At 43.2% G+C, this 13546-nt stretch overlaps 1 protein-coding gene across 2 annotated transcripts in view; it reads right to left on the reverse strand.

Annotated features, from left to right (window-relative positions):
* Nucleotides 1-13546, reverse strand: part of LOC106583961 (discs large homolog 1-like protein) — a 231982-nt gene that overhangs the window by 27056 nt on the left and 191380 nt on the right. For both annotated transcript variants that reach the window (XM_014168679.3, XM_014168685.3), the window contains one exon: nt 12763-12877. In XM_014168679.3, coding sequence (XP_014024154.3) covers nt 12763-12877 — 115 coding nt within the window. The remainder of the gene's footprint in view (nt 1-12762; nt 12878-13546) is intronic.

Below are 13546 nucleotides of genomic sequence, written 5' to 3' on the forward strand. Positions count from 1 at the left end.
GCTGCATCATCCCCATGCCTTTCCTTCATCAATAAAACAGGGCTGTACTCCAGCACTGGGACAGATATGCAGTAGCTGTGAAATAGGAATACTAGGATACTAAAAGAGGAAAAACATTAGACAGTGTCTACTACAGGTCCACATACTCTAGGTACTGTAGGAAAAACAGAAGCGATCACACTTACTGTACTGTACAGTGCTTTCTATTGTAATAATCCTATAGTAACAGCCATAATTAAATTATGGTATAATATTTGTATTTATTAAAGATACGCATGACAGGTAAAAACAAATTAAATAATCAAGCACTGAGAACAACGAGCAGCAGTAACCTGTAATGTGCCTGCCAATGTTACATAATTTTAATGTACTTAGGGCTTGACGTCAATTTCCGGTGAAATTGGAGGGCGCGCAATTCAAATAAATAATCATAAAAATTATGGATATAAAACATTTAGGTACATACAAGTGTCTTATATCGGTTAAAAACTTCAATTCTTGTTCATCTAACTGCATTGTCTGATTGACAATAGGCTTTACAGCGAAAGCATGCCATGCGATTGTTTGAAGACAGCGCCCCACATCAACATATTTTTCCACCGGCACGGGCTTCATAAAATCACAAATAGAGATTTAAATATTCACTTTTTTTAAATCTCTCTGATTTGCAATCCAAAGGGTCCCAGCTAAAACATGTAGTGTCGTTTTGTTAGATAACCTCCGTATTTATATCCCAAAAAGTCAGTTTAGTTAGTGCCATCGATTTGTGTAATCCACTCGTTCAACATGCAGAGAAAGGAATCCAAAAAGCTAAGCTAAACTTTGTTAAAACAAGTCAAAATACATTTCTATATAATCCTCAGGTACCCTAAAATGTAATTAAACTATAATATTTCATACGGAAAGAAGTATGTTCAACAGCAAAACGATATTAGCAGGTGCGCGTGCTCTTCGTGGCACACGCACAGACTGATTTCCAAGTCTGTATCCCAGCACTAAAACTCAAAATTCTTCCTCGTTTGGGAAGAAGCATGCCTGAAACCTTGAACAAAGACGGTTGACATCTAGTGGAAGCCATAGGAAATGCATCCTGAGAGCTAGATTTCAGAATGCCCCTATACTTTCCATTGTAAGAGCATGGGCTCTCAAAAAAAATGAATTCCGGTTGGTTATTCTTTGGATTTTCTGGGGGAAAAAAGTATTTGATCCCCTGCTGATTTTGTACGTTTGCCCACTTACAAACAAATGATCAATCTATAATTTTAATAGTAGGTTTATTTGAACAGTGAGAGACAGAATAACAACAAAAAATCCAGAAAAACGCATCTCAAAAATGTTATGATTTGCATTTTAATGAGGGAAATAAGTATTTGACCCCTCTGCAAAACATGACTTAGTACTTGGTGGCAAAACCCTTGTTGGCAATCACAGAGGTCAGATGTTTCTTGTAGTTGGCCACCAGGTTTGCACACATCTCAGGAGGGATTTTGTCCTACTCCTCTTTGCAGATCTTCTCAAAGTCATTAAGGTTTCAAGGCTGACGTTTGGCAACTCGAACCTTCAGCTCCATCCACAGATTTTCTATGGGATTAAGGTCTGGAGACTGGCTAGGCCACTCCAGGACATTAATGTGCTTCTTCTTGAGCCACTCCTTTGTTGCCTTGGCTGTGTGTTTTGGGTCATTGTCATGCTGGAATACCCAGCATTTTCAATGCCCTGGCTGAGGGAAGGAGGTTCTCACCCAAGATTTGACGGTACATGGCCCCGTCCATCGTCCCTTTGATGCGGTGAAGTTGTCCTGTCCCCTTAGCAGAAAAACACCCCCAAAGCATAATGTTTCCACCTCCATGTTTGACGGTGGAGATGGTGTTCTTGGGGTCATAGGCAGCATTCCTCCTCCTCCAAACGCGGCGAGTTGAGTTGATGTCAAAGAGCTCCATTTTGGTCTCATCTGACCACAACACTTTCACCAGTTGTCCTCTGAGTCATTCATTGGCAAACTTCAGGTGTGCATGTATATGTATTCTTGAGCAGGGGGACCTTGCGGGCGCTGCAGGATTTCAGTCCTTCACGGCATAGTGTGTTACCAATTGTTTTCTTGGTGACTATGGTCCCAGCTGCCTTGAGATTATTGACAAGATCCTCCCTTGTAGTTCTGGGCTGATTCCTCACCGTTCTCATGATCATTGCAACTCCACGAGGTGAGATCTTGCATGGAACCCCAAGCCGAGGGATATTGACAGTTCTTTTGTGTTTCTTCCATTTGCGAATAATCGCACCAAATGTTGTCACCTTCTCACCAAGCTGCTTGGCGATGGTCTTGTAGGCCATTCCAGCCTTGTGTAGGTCTACGATCCTGTCCCTGACATCCTTGGAGTGCTCTTTGGTCTTGGCCATGGTGGAGAGCTTGGAATCTGATTGATTGATTGCTTCTGTGGACAGGTGTCTTTTTTACAGGTAACAAGCTGTGGTTAGGAGCACTCCCTTTAAGAGTGTGCTCCTAATCTCAGCTCGTTACCTATATAAAAGACACCTGGGAGCCGGAAATCTTTCTGATTGAGAGGGGGTCAAATACTTATTTTCCTCATAAAAATGCAAATCAATTTATAACATTTTTGACATGTGTTTTTCTGGATATTTTTGTTGTTATTCTGTCTCTCACTGTTCAAATAAACCTACTATTATAATTATAGACTGATCCTTTCTTTGTCAGTGGGCAAACGTACAAAATCAGCAGGGGATCAAATACTTTTTCCCCCCACTGTATCTATTGTGTTATAGTCTCATACATTATTTTAACATTTCTACAAACTTCAAAGTGTTTTCCATCCAATGATACCAATTATATGTATATCCTGGCTTCTGGGCCTGAGCAACAGGCAGTTTACTTTGGGCACGTCAGTCAGACAGGAAGTGGAGAAAAATAGACCCTAGCCTGAAGAAGTTGTCGTCTGATAATAAGAATTTCTCAAGTGTGTCACACCTTTTACTCTTCTTGAGCGGTGGCCCCTCTTCCATTTTTGTACTGAGCACAAAAACTTGCACTCTGTGTGAAATAAATGTCTTGAGACAGGTAAAGTTGAAGTCGGAAGTTTACATACACCTTAGCCAAATACATTTAAACTCAGTTTTTCACAATTCCTGACATTTAATCCAAGTAAAAGTTCCCTGTCTTAGGTCAGTTAGGATCACCACTTTATTTTAAGAATGTGAAATGTCAGAATAATAGTAGAGAGAATGATTTATTTCAGCTTTTATTACTTTCATCACATTCCCGGTGGGTCAGAGGTTTACATATACTCAATTAGTATTTGGTAGCATTGCCTTTAAATTGTTTAACTTGGGTCAAACGTTTTGGGTAGCCTTCCACAAGCTTCCCACAATAAGTTGGGTGAATTTTGGCCCATTCCTCCTGACAGAGCTGGTGTAACTGAGTTAGGTTCGCACACACTTTTTCAGTTTTGCCCACAAATCTTCTATAGGATTGAGGTCAGGGCTTTGTGATGGCCACCCCAATGCCTTGACTTTGTTGTCCTTAAGCCATTTTGCCACAATTTTGGAATTATGCTTGGGGTCATTGTTCATTTGGAAGACCCATTTGTGACCAAGCTTTAACTTGCTGACTGATGTCTTGAGATGTTGCTTCAATATATCCACATAATTTTCGTTCCTCATGAAGCCATCTATTTTGTGAAGTGCACCAGTCCCTCCTGCAGCAAAGCACCCCCAAAACATGACGCTGCCATGCCCGTGCTTCAAGGTTGGGATGATGTTCTTCAGCTTGCAAGCCTCCCCCTTTTTCCTCCAAACATAACGATGGTCATTATGGCCAAACAGTTATATTTTTGGTTCATCAGACCAGAGAACATTTCTCCAAAAAGTACAATCTTTGTCCCCATGTGCAGTTGCAAACCGTAGTCTGGCTTTTTTTTATGGCGGTTTTGGAGCAGTGGCTTCTTCCTTGCTGAGCGGCCTTTCAGGTTATGTCAATATAGGACTCGTTTTACTGTGGATATAGATGCTTTTGTACCTGTTTCTTCCAGCATCTTGACAAGGTCCTTTGCTGTTGTTCTGGGATTGATTTGCATTTTTCAAACTAAAATACATTCATCTCTAGGAGACAGAACGCGTCTCCTTCCAGAGCAGTATGACGGCTGCGTGGTCCCATGGTGTTTATACTTGCGTACTATTGTTTGTACAGATGAACGTGGTACCTTCAGGCATTTGGAAATTGCTCCCAAGGATGAACCAGACTTGCGGAGGTCTACCATTTTTTTTCTGAGGTCTTGGCTGATGTCTTTTGATTTTCGCATGATGTCAAGCAAAGAGGCACTGAGCTCGAAGGTAGGCATTGAAATACATCCACAGGTACACCTCCAATTGACTCAAATGATGTCAATTAGCCTATCAGAAGCTTCTAAAGCCATGACATTATTTTCTGGAATTTTCCAAGCTGTTTAAATGCACAGTCAATTTAGTGTATATAAACTTCTGACCCACTGGAATTGTGATACAGTGAATTATACATGTAATAATCTGTCTGTAAACAATTGTTGGAAAAATTACTTGTGTCATGCACAAAGTAGATGTCCTAACCGACTTGCCAAAACTATAGTTTGTTAACAAGACATTTGTGGAGTGGGTGAAAAACAAGTTTTAATTACTCCAACCTAAGTGTATGTAAACTTCCGACTTCAACTGTACATACAGCAACACACACAGCCCCAGCTTCCAGATCAAAAATAGCCAGGATTATACAGCCTTTCTCAAATTGTGTTCTTACAATCAATAACATTTTGTAAATATTTTTTCTCCATCTGCTATGAGGTCCTCCACCTTGACCACCCACCCAGGCAGGCTTCCAGTGAGTGTTTCCAGCTAAGGCTCTTAAAGAGAAGACTAAATCTTATTGTAGTACAGCAGCCAGCCAGAGAGTGCCATTAAAACATCCTGGTTAAAAGCAGCTAATTCAAATGTGGGGTTCTGTTTTCTAGCCACTTCTCCTCTGCTGTAATGAGACGGAAGGCAGCACAATCCTGGCCTTTGTAGAGCCCTGTGGGACCCACAGCCCCTTGAGTATAATTTAGGGCTGCCCCCTAGGGGATACTATAGTGTACCACAGCCCCTGAGCTATAGTTCTAGCTAAAAGGATCACTGATTGAGCTATTCTAATGTGGAGTGGGAGGTGTTGTTAATAAAACCCACAATAACTTAGAACTCAGGGTAGATGTTTGAGCAGTGGAATACTAGCCATTCTTTGCATGTCATCTGTTTTCCGTCTGTGCTATGACTTCCTGCATGCAGTTCTAGACGGCTGTAAAGGAAATAAGTCTGCCAAGCTTGTATTTCCATAATGCAGTATATATTCTGTTGCTGGAAGTATTTGTCAATGCAAAGCAAGGAGGGTTTTATGGACTGGTTCCAGTTTCAATCTCCAAAGGTCCACCAGCAGAGAGACTAATCCTGTTAGGGAAACTGGGAATCAAACCACTGGGACTACATCCTTCTCCACATATCCCTCTATATCCTTCTCCATCATACTGTGAGAGAGGCATTTTATGGAGTGTATGTATACCAAAACCATCGCATTGAGTGAAACTGACACCACTGAAAAGACATGTCACAATCGTCTTTGTAAGCAGACCTTCAAATCAAGTGCTACCAGCTCGGAACCCAAAGGGCAGCGCAACACTCACACACACTGGACACAACACACTGCCCTTCCAATGCCCTTCTCCAGCAAGCACAAGACATTTCCTCTTTTCTAAAGGTTATAGTGGCCTAACACAGCTCTGATGTCATGGCCAGTCTCTTCATCTGTCCTCTCCAGTTCTTCTCAGCCTGCTGCCTACTGCCCAGGGGCCTCACTAAGCCTCAATATGTCACACCCTGTCTGCTGATCTCCTGTTTGGTACTGCTCTGTTTTCTAACAAACCTTGGCCAAACCAAGATTCTCGACAATACACCGTCAACATTCTGATTCATAGATGTGCATTCTCTTTGGCAAATAGGAATAATGATTACTGTATCTGGTGAATTCAACTGTATATAATCAAATACATTTCCAGAGTGTATGTTTGTACTGCAGGTATAACGACTGCTGTCAGATCAGAGTTTCTCTAGTCTGGAGTCAGTATATACTGTAGTCCCAGGACGCTTCATTGTCCCTGACCTCTAACCCCTAAACTCTCCTCCAGTAGAGCAGGTCATATGGGTCTGATTGACAGGAGCTCCTCAGGTTGGGAGAAAACTGGGAAGTCTTCACTACAGTACGGTCTGGGTCAATGAGTCAACCTCCAGCACTCTCAGGGCCAATAATAAGACTACACATGTGCTCCAGAGAGGTCAAGAGTGCAGGAGGAGTGCATCAGTGTGCACTGGCTTGCACCCAGGGGAGGATGAAACTGTTCGAGTACTGTTGAACACACAAGAGAACTTAAGACTGCATCAGAGCCCACTGGCAAAGACAGGGTAGGGTACAAAATGTGGTATGCTGTGTACATATTGTTGAAGAAATTCAGTGTGGCTTCTTGCTGTAAACAATTTTGTTCGTTATGTACTGTATAACACCGAGAATACACAATGTTACAACAGATTGGATCTGCTTACTCCACAATGATATTTTAACTCCTTGTCCAAAATTACTACTCATATAAAATCAGTGTTTGGAGACACATGGCTTTGCCTGAGTCTGTGTGATAAAGGTCTTGTGACAGCTGGTTTAATGTCTTATTGTGACATGAGGTTAAAGATCTGGGTGTCATTCTCTATCTCTGGTCCTTATACACCGTTGTTCTCCCTGTGGACCAGGGTAGGGCATGTAACAGTGACATTCTCCCTTCTCCTGGGCCTGCTGTGTACAGGAGGCAGGCTGGGCAGATGCAGATAAGGCCTGAATGGCCCAGTCAAACTAGCCCTGATACACCTAGTCTCTATTATCATGCTGTCTGCATAATAATGAAGGAAGGCCAGCCATATATGGGCTCCAGTCAACTTAAAGGACAATAGGTTCTCTGCCATTAATCAACAGTGCAGCAGATCCGATCATTTCAGATGGTGGCGAAAAGGCCTGAGTGTGTGCGTGTGTATTGTTGTTTATGTGCCTGCGTCAACACAGACAGAGATGGAGAGAAGACTCAATCAATCTCAGGGTCAGTGCTCCTGTGCTCCATCCATATGGGTTGAATATTGACTATGTCATTTTGTGGACAATAAATGTTTCCTTTTTCTATTCTCCTCGGACTGAAAGCCACAGTGGTGGTAAAGTGCATTGATAGCGTCATGCAGGTAAATGAGGTGGTCGAAGTACCCAGAGAGTATAGACAACAGCCTCCAGACAATTTTATATACAATTTTATATATATATATGATCTAAAGTTGCTCATCTCTGTAACTTCATCTTCACTGATCTGACGAGACAGATGGAAGCAGTATGGTGCATGCCTATCAGGGGTCTGCTTTTTCACCTGTCAAGTTCCTTCATATCAAATCAAATGCTATTTGTCACATGCTTCGTAAACAGGTGTAGACTAACAGTGAAATGCTTACTTTACAGGCCCTTCCCAACAATGCAGAGAGAAAAACAGAAAAATAATAGAAACAATTATAACGAGATAAATAAATACACAATGACTAACGATAACTTAGCTTTATACATGGGCAGAGGTGTGGTGCTGTAGTGCTGATCCACAGATGACGCAATCTCAATCGCACTCCACACTGCCCTTTTCCACCTGGACAAAAGGATGATTGTGAAAATGCTGTTCATTGACTACAGCTCAGCGTTCAACACCATAGTGCCCACGAAGATCCTGGAGTCCTGACGGGCCGCCCCTAGGTGGTAATGGTAGGCAACAACACGTCTACTGCTCTGATCCTCAACACTGGGGCCCCTCAGGGGTGTGGACTTAGTCCCCTACTCTACTCCCTGTTCACCTACGACTGTGTGGCCAAACACGACTCTAACACCATTAAGTTTGCTGTGGACACAACAGTGGTAGGCCTAATCACCGACAACGATGAGACAGCCTATAGGGAGAAGGTCAGAGACCTGACAGTGTGGTGTCAGGACAACAACCTCTCCCTCAATGTGAGCAAGACAAAGGTGCTGATCGTGGACTATAGGAAAAGGCGGGCTGAACAGGTCCCCCATTAACATTGACGGGGCTATAGTGGAGCGGGTCGAGAGTTTCAAGTTCCTTGGTGTCCACATCACCAACATCACCACATCACCAACTAAAACATTGCACTACACCATGAACACCATGACGGTACCAGTACGAAGTCGATGTGTACGGGTATGACGTAATTGAAGTAGATACAATATGTACATATAGGTAGGGGTAAAGTGACTAGGCAACAGGATAGATAACAAACATAAGCAGCAGCTTATGTGATGAGTCAAGAGTGCAAAAAGGGGCAATGCAGATAGTCCGGCAGCTATATAGTTATTAGCCATTTAGCAGGCTTTTGGCTTGGGGGTAGAAGCTGTTCAGGGTCCTGTTGGTTCCAGGCTTGGTTCATCTGTATTGCTTGCTGTGCAGTAGCAGAGAGAATAGTCCATGATTTGGGTGACGGGAGTCTTTGATAATCTTTTGGGCCTTCCTCTGACACTGCCTGGTATATAGGTCCTGGATGGCAGGGAGCTAGGCCCCAGTGATGTACTGAGCCATTCACACTACACTCCGCAGCGCCTTGCAGTCGGATGCTAAGCAGTTGCCATACCAAGAGGTGATGCAGCCAGTCAAGATGCTCTTAATGGTGCAGCTGTATAACTTTTTGAAGATCTGAGGGCCCATGCAAAATCTTTTCAGCCTCGTGAGGGGGAAGAGGCATTGTTGTGCCTTCTTCACGACTGTGTGTGTGTGGACCATGTTAACCTCCCTGGGCAAGGTGGGACGCTTGCGTCCCACCCTAGTCAACAGCCAGTGGAATCGAGTAGCGCGAAATACAAATACCTCAAAAATGCTATAACTTCAATTTCTCAAACATATGACTATTTTACACCATTTTAAAGACAAGACTCTCGTTAATCTAACCACATTGTCCGATTTCAAAAAGGCTTTACAGCGAAAGCAAAACATCAAATTATGTCAGGAGAGTACCCTGCCAAAAATAATCACACAGCCATTTTCAAAGCAAGCATATATGTCACAAAAAACTAAACCACAGCGAAATGCAGCACGAACCTTTGATCTTCATCAGATGACACTCCTAGGACATTATGTTATACAATACATGCATGTTTTGTTCAATCAAGTTCATATTTATATCAAAAACCAGCTTTTTACATTAGCATGTGATGTTCAGAACTAGCATGATAAACGTTGACAAAATACATAACAATTATTTTAAGAATTATAGATACAGAACTCCTTTATGCAATTGCGGTGTCAGATTTTAAAATAGCTTTTCGGCGAAAGCACATTTTGCAATATTCTGAGTACATAGCTCGGCCATCACGGCTAGCTATTTTGACACGCACCAAGTTTGGGGCTCACTAAACTCAGAATTACTATTAGAAAAATTGGATTACCTTTGCTGTTCTTTGTCAGAATGCACTCCCAGGACTTTACTTCAACAACAAATGTAGTTTTGGTTCCAAATAATCCATAGTTATATTCAAATAGCTCCATTTTGTTTGTGCGTTCAGGTCACTATCCGAAGGTTGACGCGCGAGCGCATTTCGTGACAAATTCAAAATATTCCATTACCGTACTTAGAAGCATGTCAAACGCTGTTTAAAATCAATTTTTATGCGATTTTTCTCGTAAAATAGCAATAATATTCCAACCGGGCGACGTTGTATTCATTCAAAGGCTGATAGAAAAAAATGGAGTAGTCTCGTGAACACGCATCTCAGTCTCACTGTCCCCAGGCTGACCACTTACAACTTCTGCTGCTGTTCTTTGCCCAGAGACAGCAGACACCCCATTCCACTTTCTGGCGGCTTTAGAGAGCCAATGGGAGCCTTAGAAAATGTCACGTTACAGCACAGATGCTGTATTTTTGATAGAGATGCAACAGAAGGACAACAAATTGTCAGACAGGGCACTTCCTGTATGGAATCTTCTCAGGTTTTGGCCTGCCATATGCGTTCTGTTATACTCACAGACACCATTCAAACAGTTTTAGAAACTTTAGAGTGTTTTCTATCCAAATCTACTAATTATATGCATATTCTCGTTTCTGGGCAAGAGTAGTAACCAGTTTAAATCGGGTATGTTTTTTATCCGGCCGTGCAAATACTGCCCCCTAGCCCCAATAGGTTAATTCCTTAGTGATGCAGACAACAAGGAACTTGAACCTCTTGATCCACTCCACTACTGCCCCGTCAATGTGGATGGAGGCGTGCTCGGCCCTCCATTTCCTGTAGTCCACGATCAGGTCCTTTGTCTTGCTGACGTTGAGGGAGAGGTTGTTGTCTTGGCACGTTACTGACCTCCTCCTTATAAGGCTGTCTCATCTATGTCGGTGATCACACCTACCACCGTCGTGTTGTCAGCAAACTTAATGATGGTTTTGGAGTTGTGCGCGGCAACGCAGTCATGGGTGAACAGGGAGTACAGGAGGGGACTAAGCACGCACCCCTGATGGGCCCCCGTGTTAAGGGTCAGCATGGCGGATGTGTTGTTGCCTACGCTCACCACCTTGGGGCGGCTTGTCTGGAAGTCCAGGATCCAGTTGCAGAGGGAGGTGTTTAGTCCCAGGGTCCTGCTTAGTGATGAACTTGGAGGGCACTATGTCTTCTTTGGATCTGTTGGGGTGGTATGCAAATTGGAGTGGGTCCAGTGTGTTTGGGATGATGCTGTTGAGCCATGACCAGCCTTTCAAAGCATTTCATGACTACAGATGTGAGTGCTACAGGATGATAGTCATTTAGACAGGTTACATTACATTACATTTACATTACATTTTAAGGTTACCTTGGCGTTCTTGGGCACAAGGACTATGGCGGTCTGCTTGAAACACATGGGTATTACAGACTGGATCAGGGAGAGGTTAAAATGTCAGTGAAGACACTTGCTAGCTGGTCAGCGCATGCTCTGAGTACGTATCTGGTAATTCCTCTGGCACTGTGGCCTTGTGAATGTTAACCTGTTTTAAGGTCTTACTCACATCGCCTACGGAGAATGAGATCACACAGTCATATGGAACAGCTAGTGCTCTCTTGCATGGTTCAGTGTTGCTTGCCTTGAAGCGAGCATAGAAGTAATTTAGCTTGTCTGGTAGGCTTAGGCAGTTCATGGCTGAGTTTCCCTTTGTAATCTGTGATAGTTTGCAAGCCTTGCCACATCCGATTACTGTCAGCGCCAGCATAGTAGGATTCGATTTTAGTCCGGTATTGATGCTTTGCCTGTTTGATGGCTGGCGGAGGTCGTAGAGGGATTTTTAAAGTGTCCAGAATAGTGTCCCGGTCCTTGAAAGCGGCAGCTCTAGCCTTTAGCTCACTGCGGATATTGCCTGGTAATTAGGCTTGGGCAGTATCGTACCATCCTTCTCTCATCCGGGGATGTACGGGATTACCGGCATTGCACACAAGGGAGCGCTAAAAATGCAAGAAATCCCCCTTAGGCCTCTATAACCAGAATGCTAACAGAATTAGCACAATCTAATAGAGAAATCCCATAGACACTTAGCTAAATGCTAATGAGCGAAAACAAACAAACTAGTTATCCAAGCATAGCTAGTAGCTACCGAATGTCATTTTCAGTGAGTGTGGACATTTCCCCACTGAAAGTGAACGAGAGCTATTGTGCAAATGAACAAACTTGTGTTGGACCACTTCTGTATTTCGTTTTTGCTTGTAAGCAGGAATCAGGAGGATAGAGTTATGGCCAGATTTTCCAAAGGGAGGGCGAGGGAGAGCCTTGCATGCGTTTCTGTGTGTGGAGTAAAGGTGATCTACAATTTTGTCGCCTCTAGTTGTGCTGGTAAAATTTTTGTAAAACGGATTTCAGTTTCACTGCATTAAAATCACCAGCCACGAAAGTGCTGGGGGTGTCATTTTACAAATGGCCCTATACAGCTTGTTGAGTGCAGTCTTAATGCCACCATCGGTTTGTGGTGGTAAATAGACAGCTATGAAAAAAAAAACTCTTTGTAAATAGTATGATCCGCAACTTATCATGAGGTATTCTAACTTAGGCGAGCAAAAACTTGAGACTTCCTGTGACATTAGAGATCGCGCACCAGCTGTTGTTTACAAAGAAACACACACTTCCCCCTCAGGCTGACGAAAAGCAAGCGAGATGTTCAGCCGTGAAACTCGTCCAGTTTGTTCACTAACAGAATGGAGGGTAGAGTCGGTTTATTTGCTCGCCAACGTAGTCTTGTCAGGATGCCGGCTTGTCTGCCTCTTTTGTGCCGTTGCTTCCTCTTTTGAATCCTGGGGATTAGGGCCTGGTCTGGAGTATGCAGAACATCCAGAGCTGCGAACACTTTGAAGTAGAACTTGCCATCCAAATTGAGGTTAGTGATCGAGGCTGTCTGATTTCCAGAAGCTGTTTTCGGTCATAGGAAATGATGGCGGAGACATTTTGTACAAAAAACGTTAAGATCAGCATAAAAAAAACACACAAAAAATAAGAATTGGTCAGGAGCCCGTAAAACCGCTGCTCTCCACTGCAGTGCCATCTTGTTGGATCAGTGCAGATGAAGAGAAGGACATTAACAGATGAAGTCATAGACATGGTCATAAGGGTGTATCAAGTAGTTGTACCTGACAAAGAAATTATAAAGGGGTTATAGAGTAGTAATTACCTGACGTAGAGCGTTCTTTTCTGGCTGGTCCGTAGAGAGCCAGAGCCTGAGCTGATTCTACTGTTCATCATATGCTCCCGAAGATCATGGATTTTGGCTTCAAACTGACTGTATTCTGGAAAACAGGGAAAAAGAGGAAATTAACAACATGAAAATTTGAAAACTGGCAATAGTCTGGAAAATAAGCGACAGAGATAAATCCTCTGAAGGAAAAGGAGAAAATCTGTTGTACAGAAAGAAGACTGATTCCACTCTGTTCTGCAGAGGAAAGTTACAATGAATGACCAAGGGTATTTGGACACCTGCTCATCAAACATCTCATTCCAAAATCATGGGCATGAATATGGAGTTGGTCCCTCCATTGCTGCTATAACAGCCTCCACTCCTCTGGGAAGGCCTTCCACTAGATATTGGAACATTGCTGCGGGGACTTGCTTCCATTCAGCTACAAGAGCATTAGTGAGGTCGGGCACTGATGTTGGCCTGGCTCGCAGTTGGCGCTCCAATTCATCCCAAAGGTGTTCGATGGGTTTGAGGTCAGGGCTCTGTTCAGGCCAGTCAAGTTCTCCCACACAGATCTCAACAAACCATTTATGCGTGGACTTTGTCATGCTGAAACACGGAAGGGCCTTCCCCAAACTGTTGCCACAAAGTTGGTAGCACAGAATCTTCTAGAATGTCATTGTATGGGGTAGCATTAACATTTCCCTTCACTGGAATGAAGGAGCCTAGCCCGAACCATGAAAAATAGCCACAGACCATTAATCCTCCTCCACTTTGCAGT

This window comes from Salmo salar, chromosome 23 (genome assembly GCF_965601325.2).
Source record: "Salmo salar chromosome 23, fSalSal1, whole genome shotgun sequence".
NCBI classification, from domain to species: Eukaryota; Metazoa; Chordata; class Actinopteri; order Salmoniformes; family Salmonidae; genus Salmo; species Salmo salar.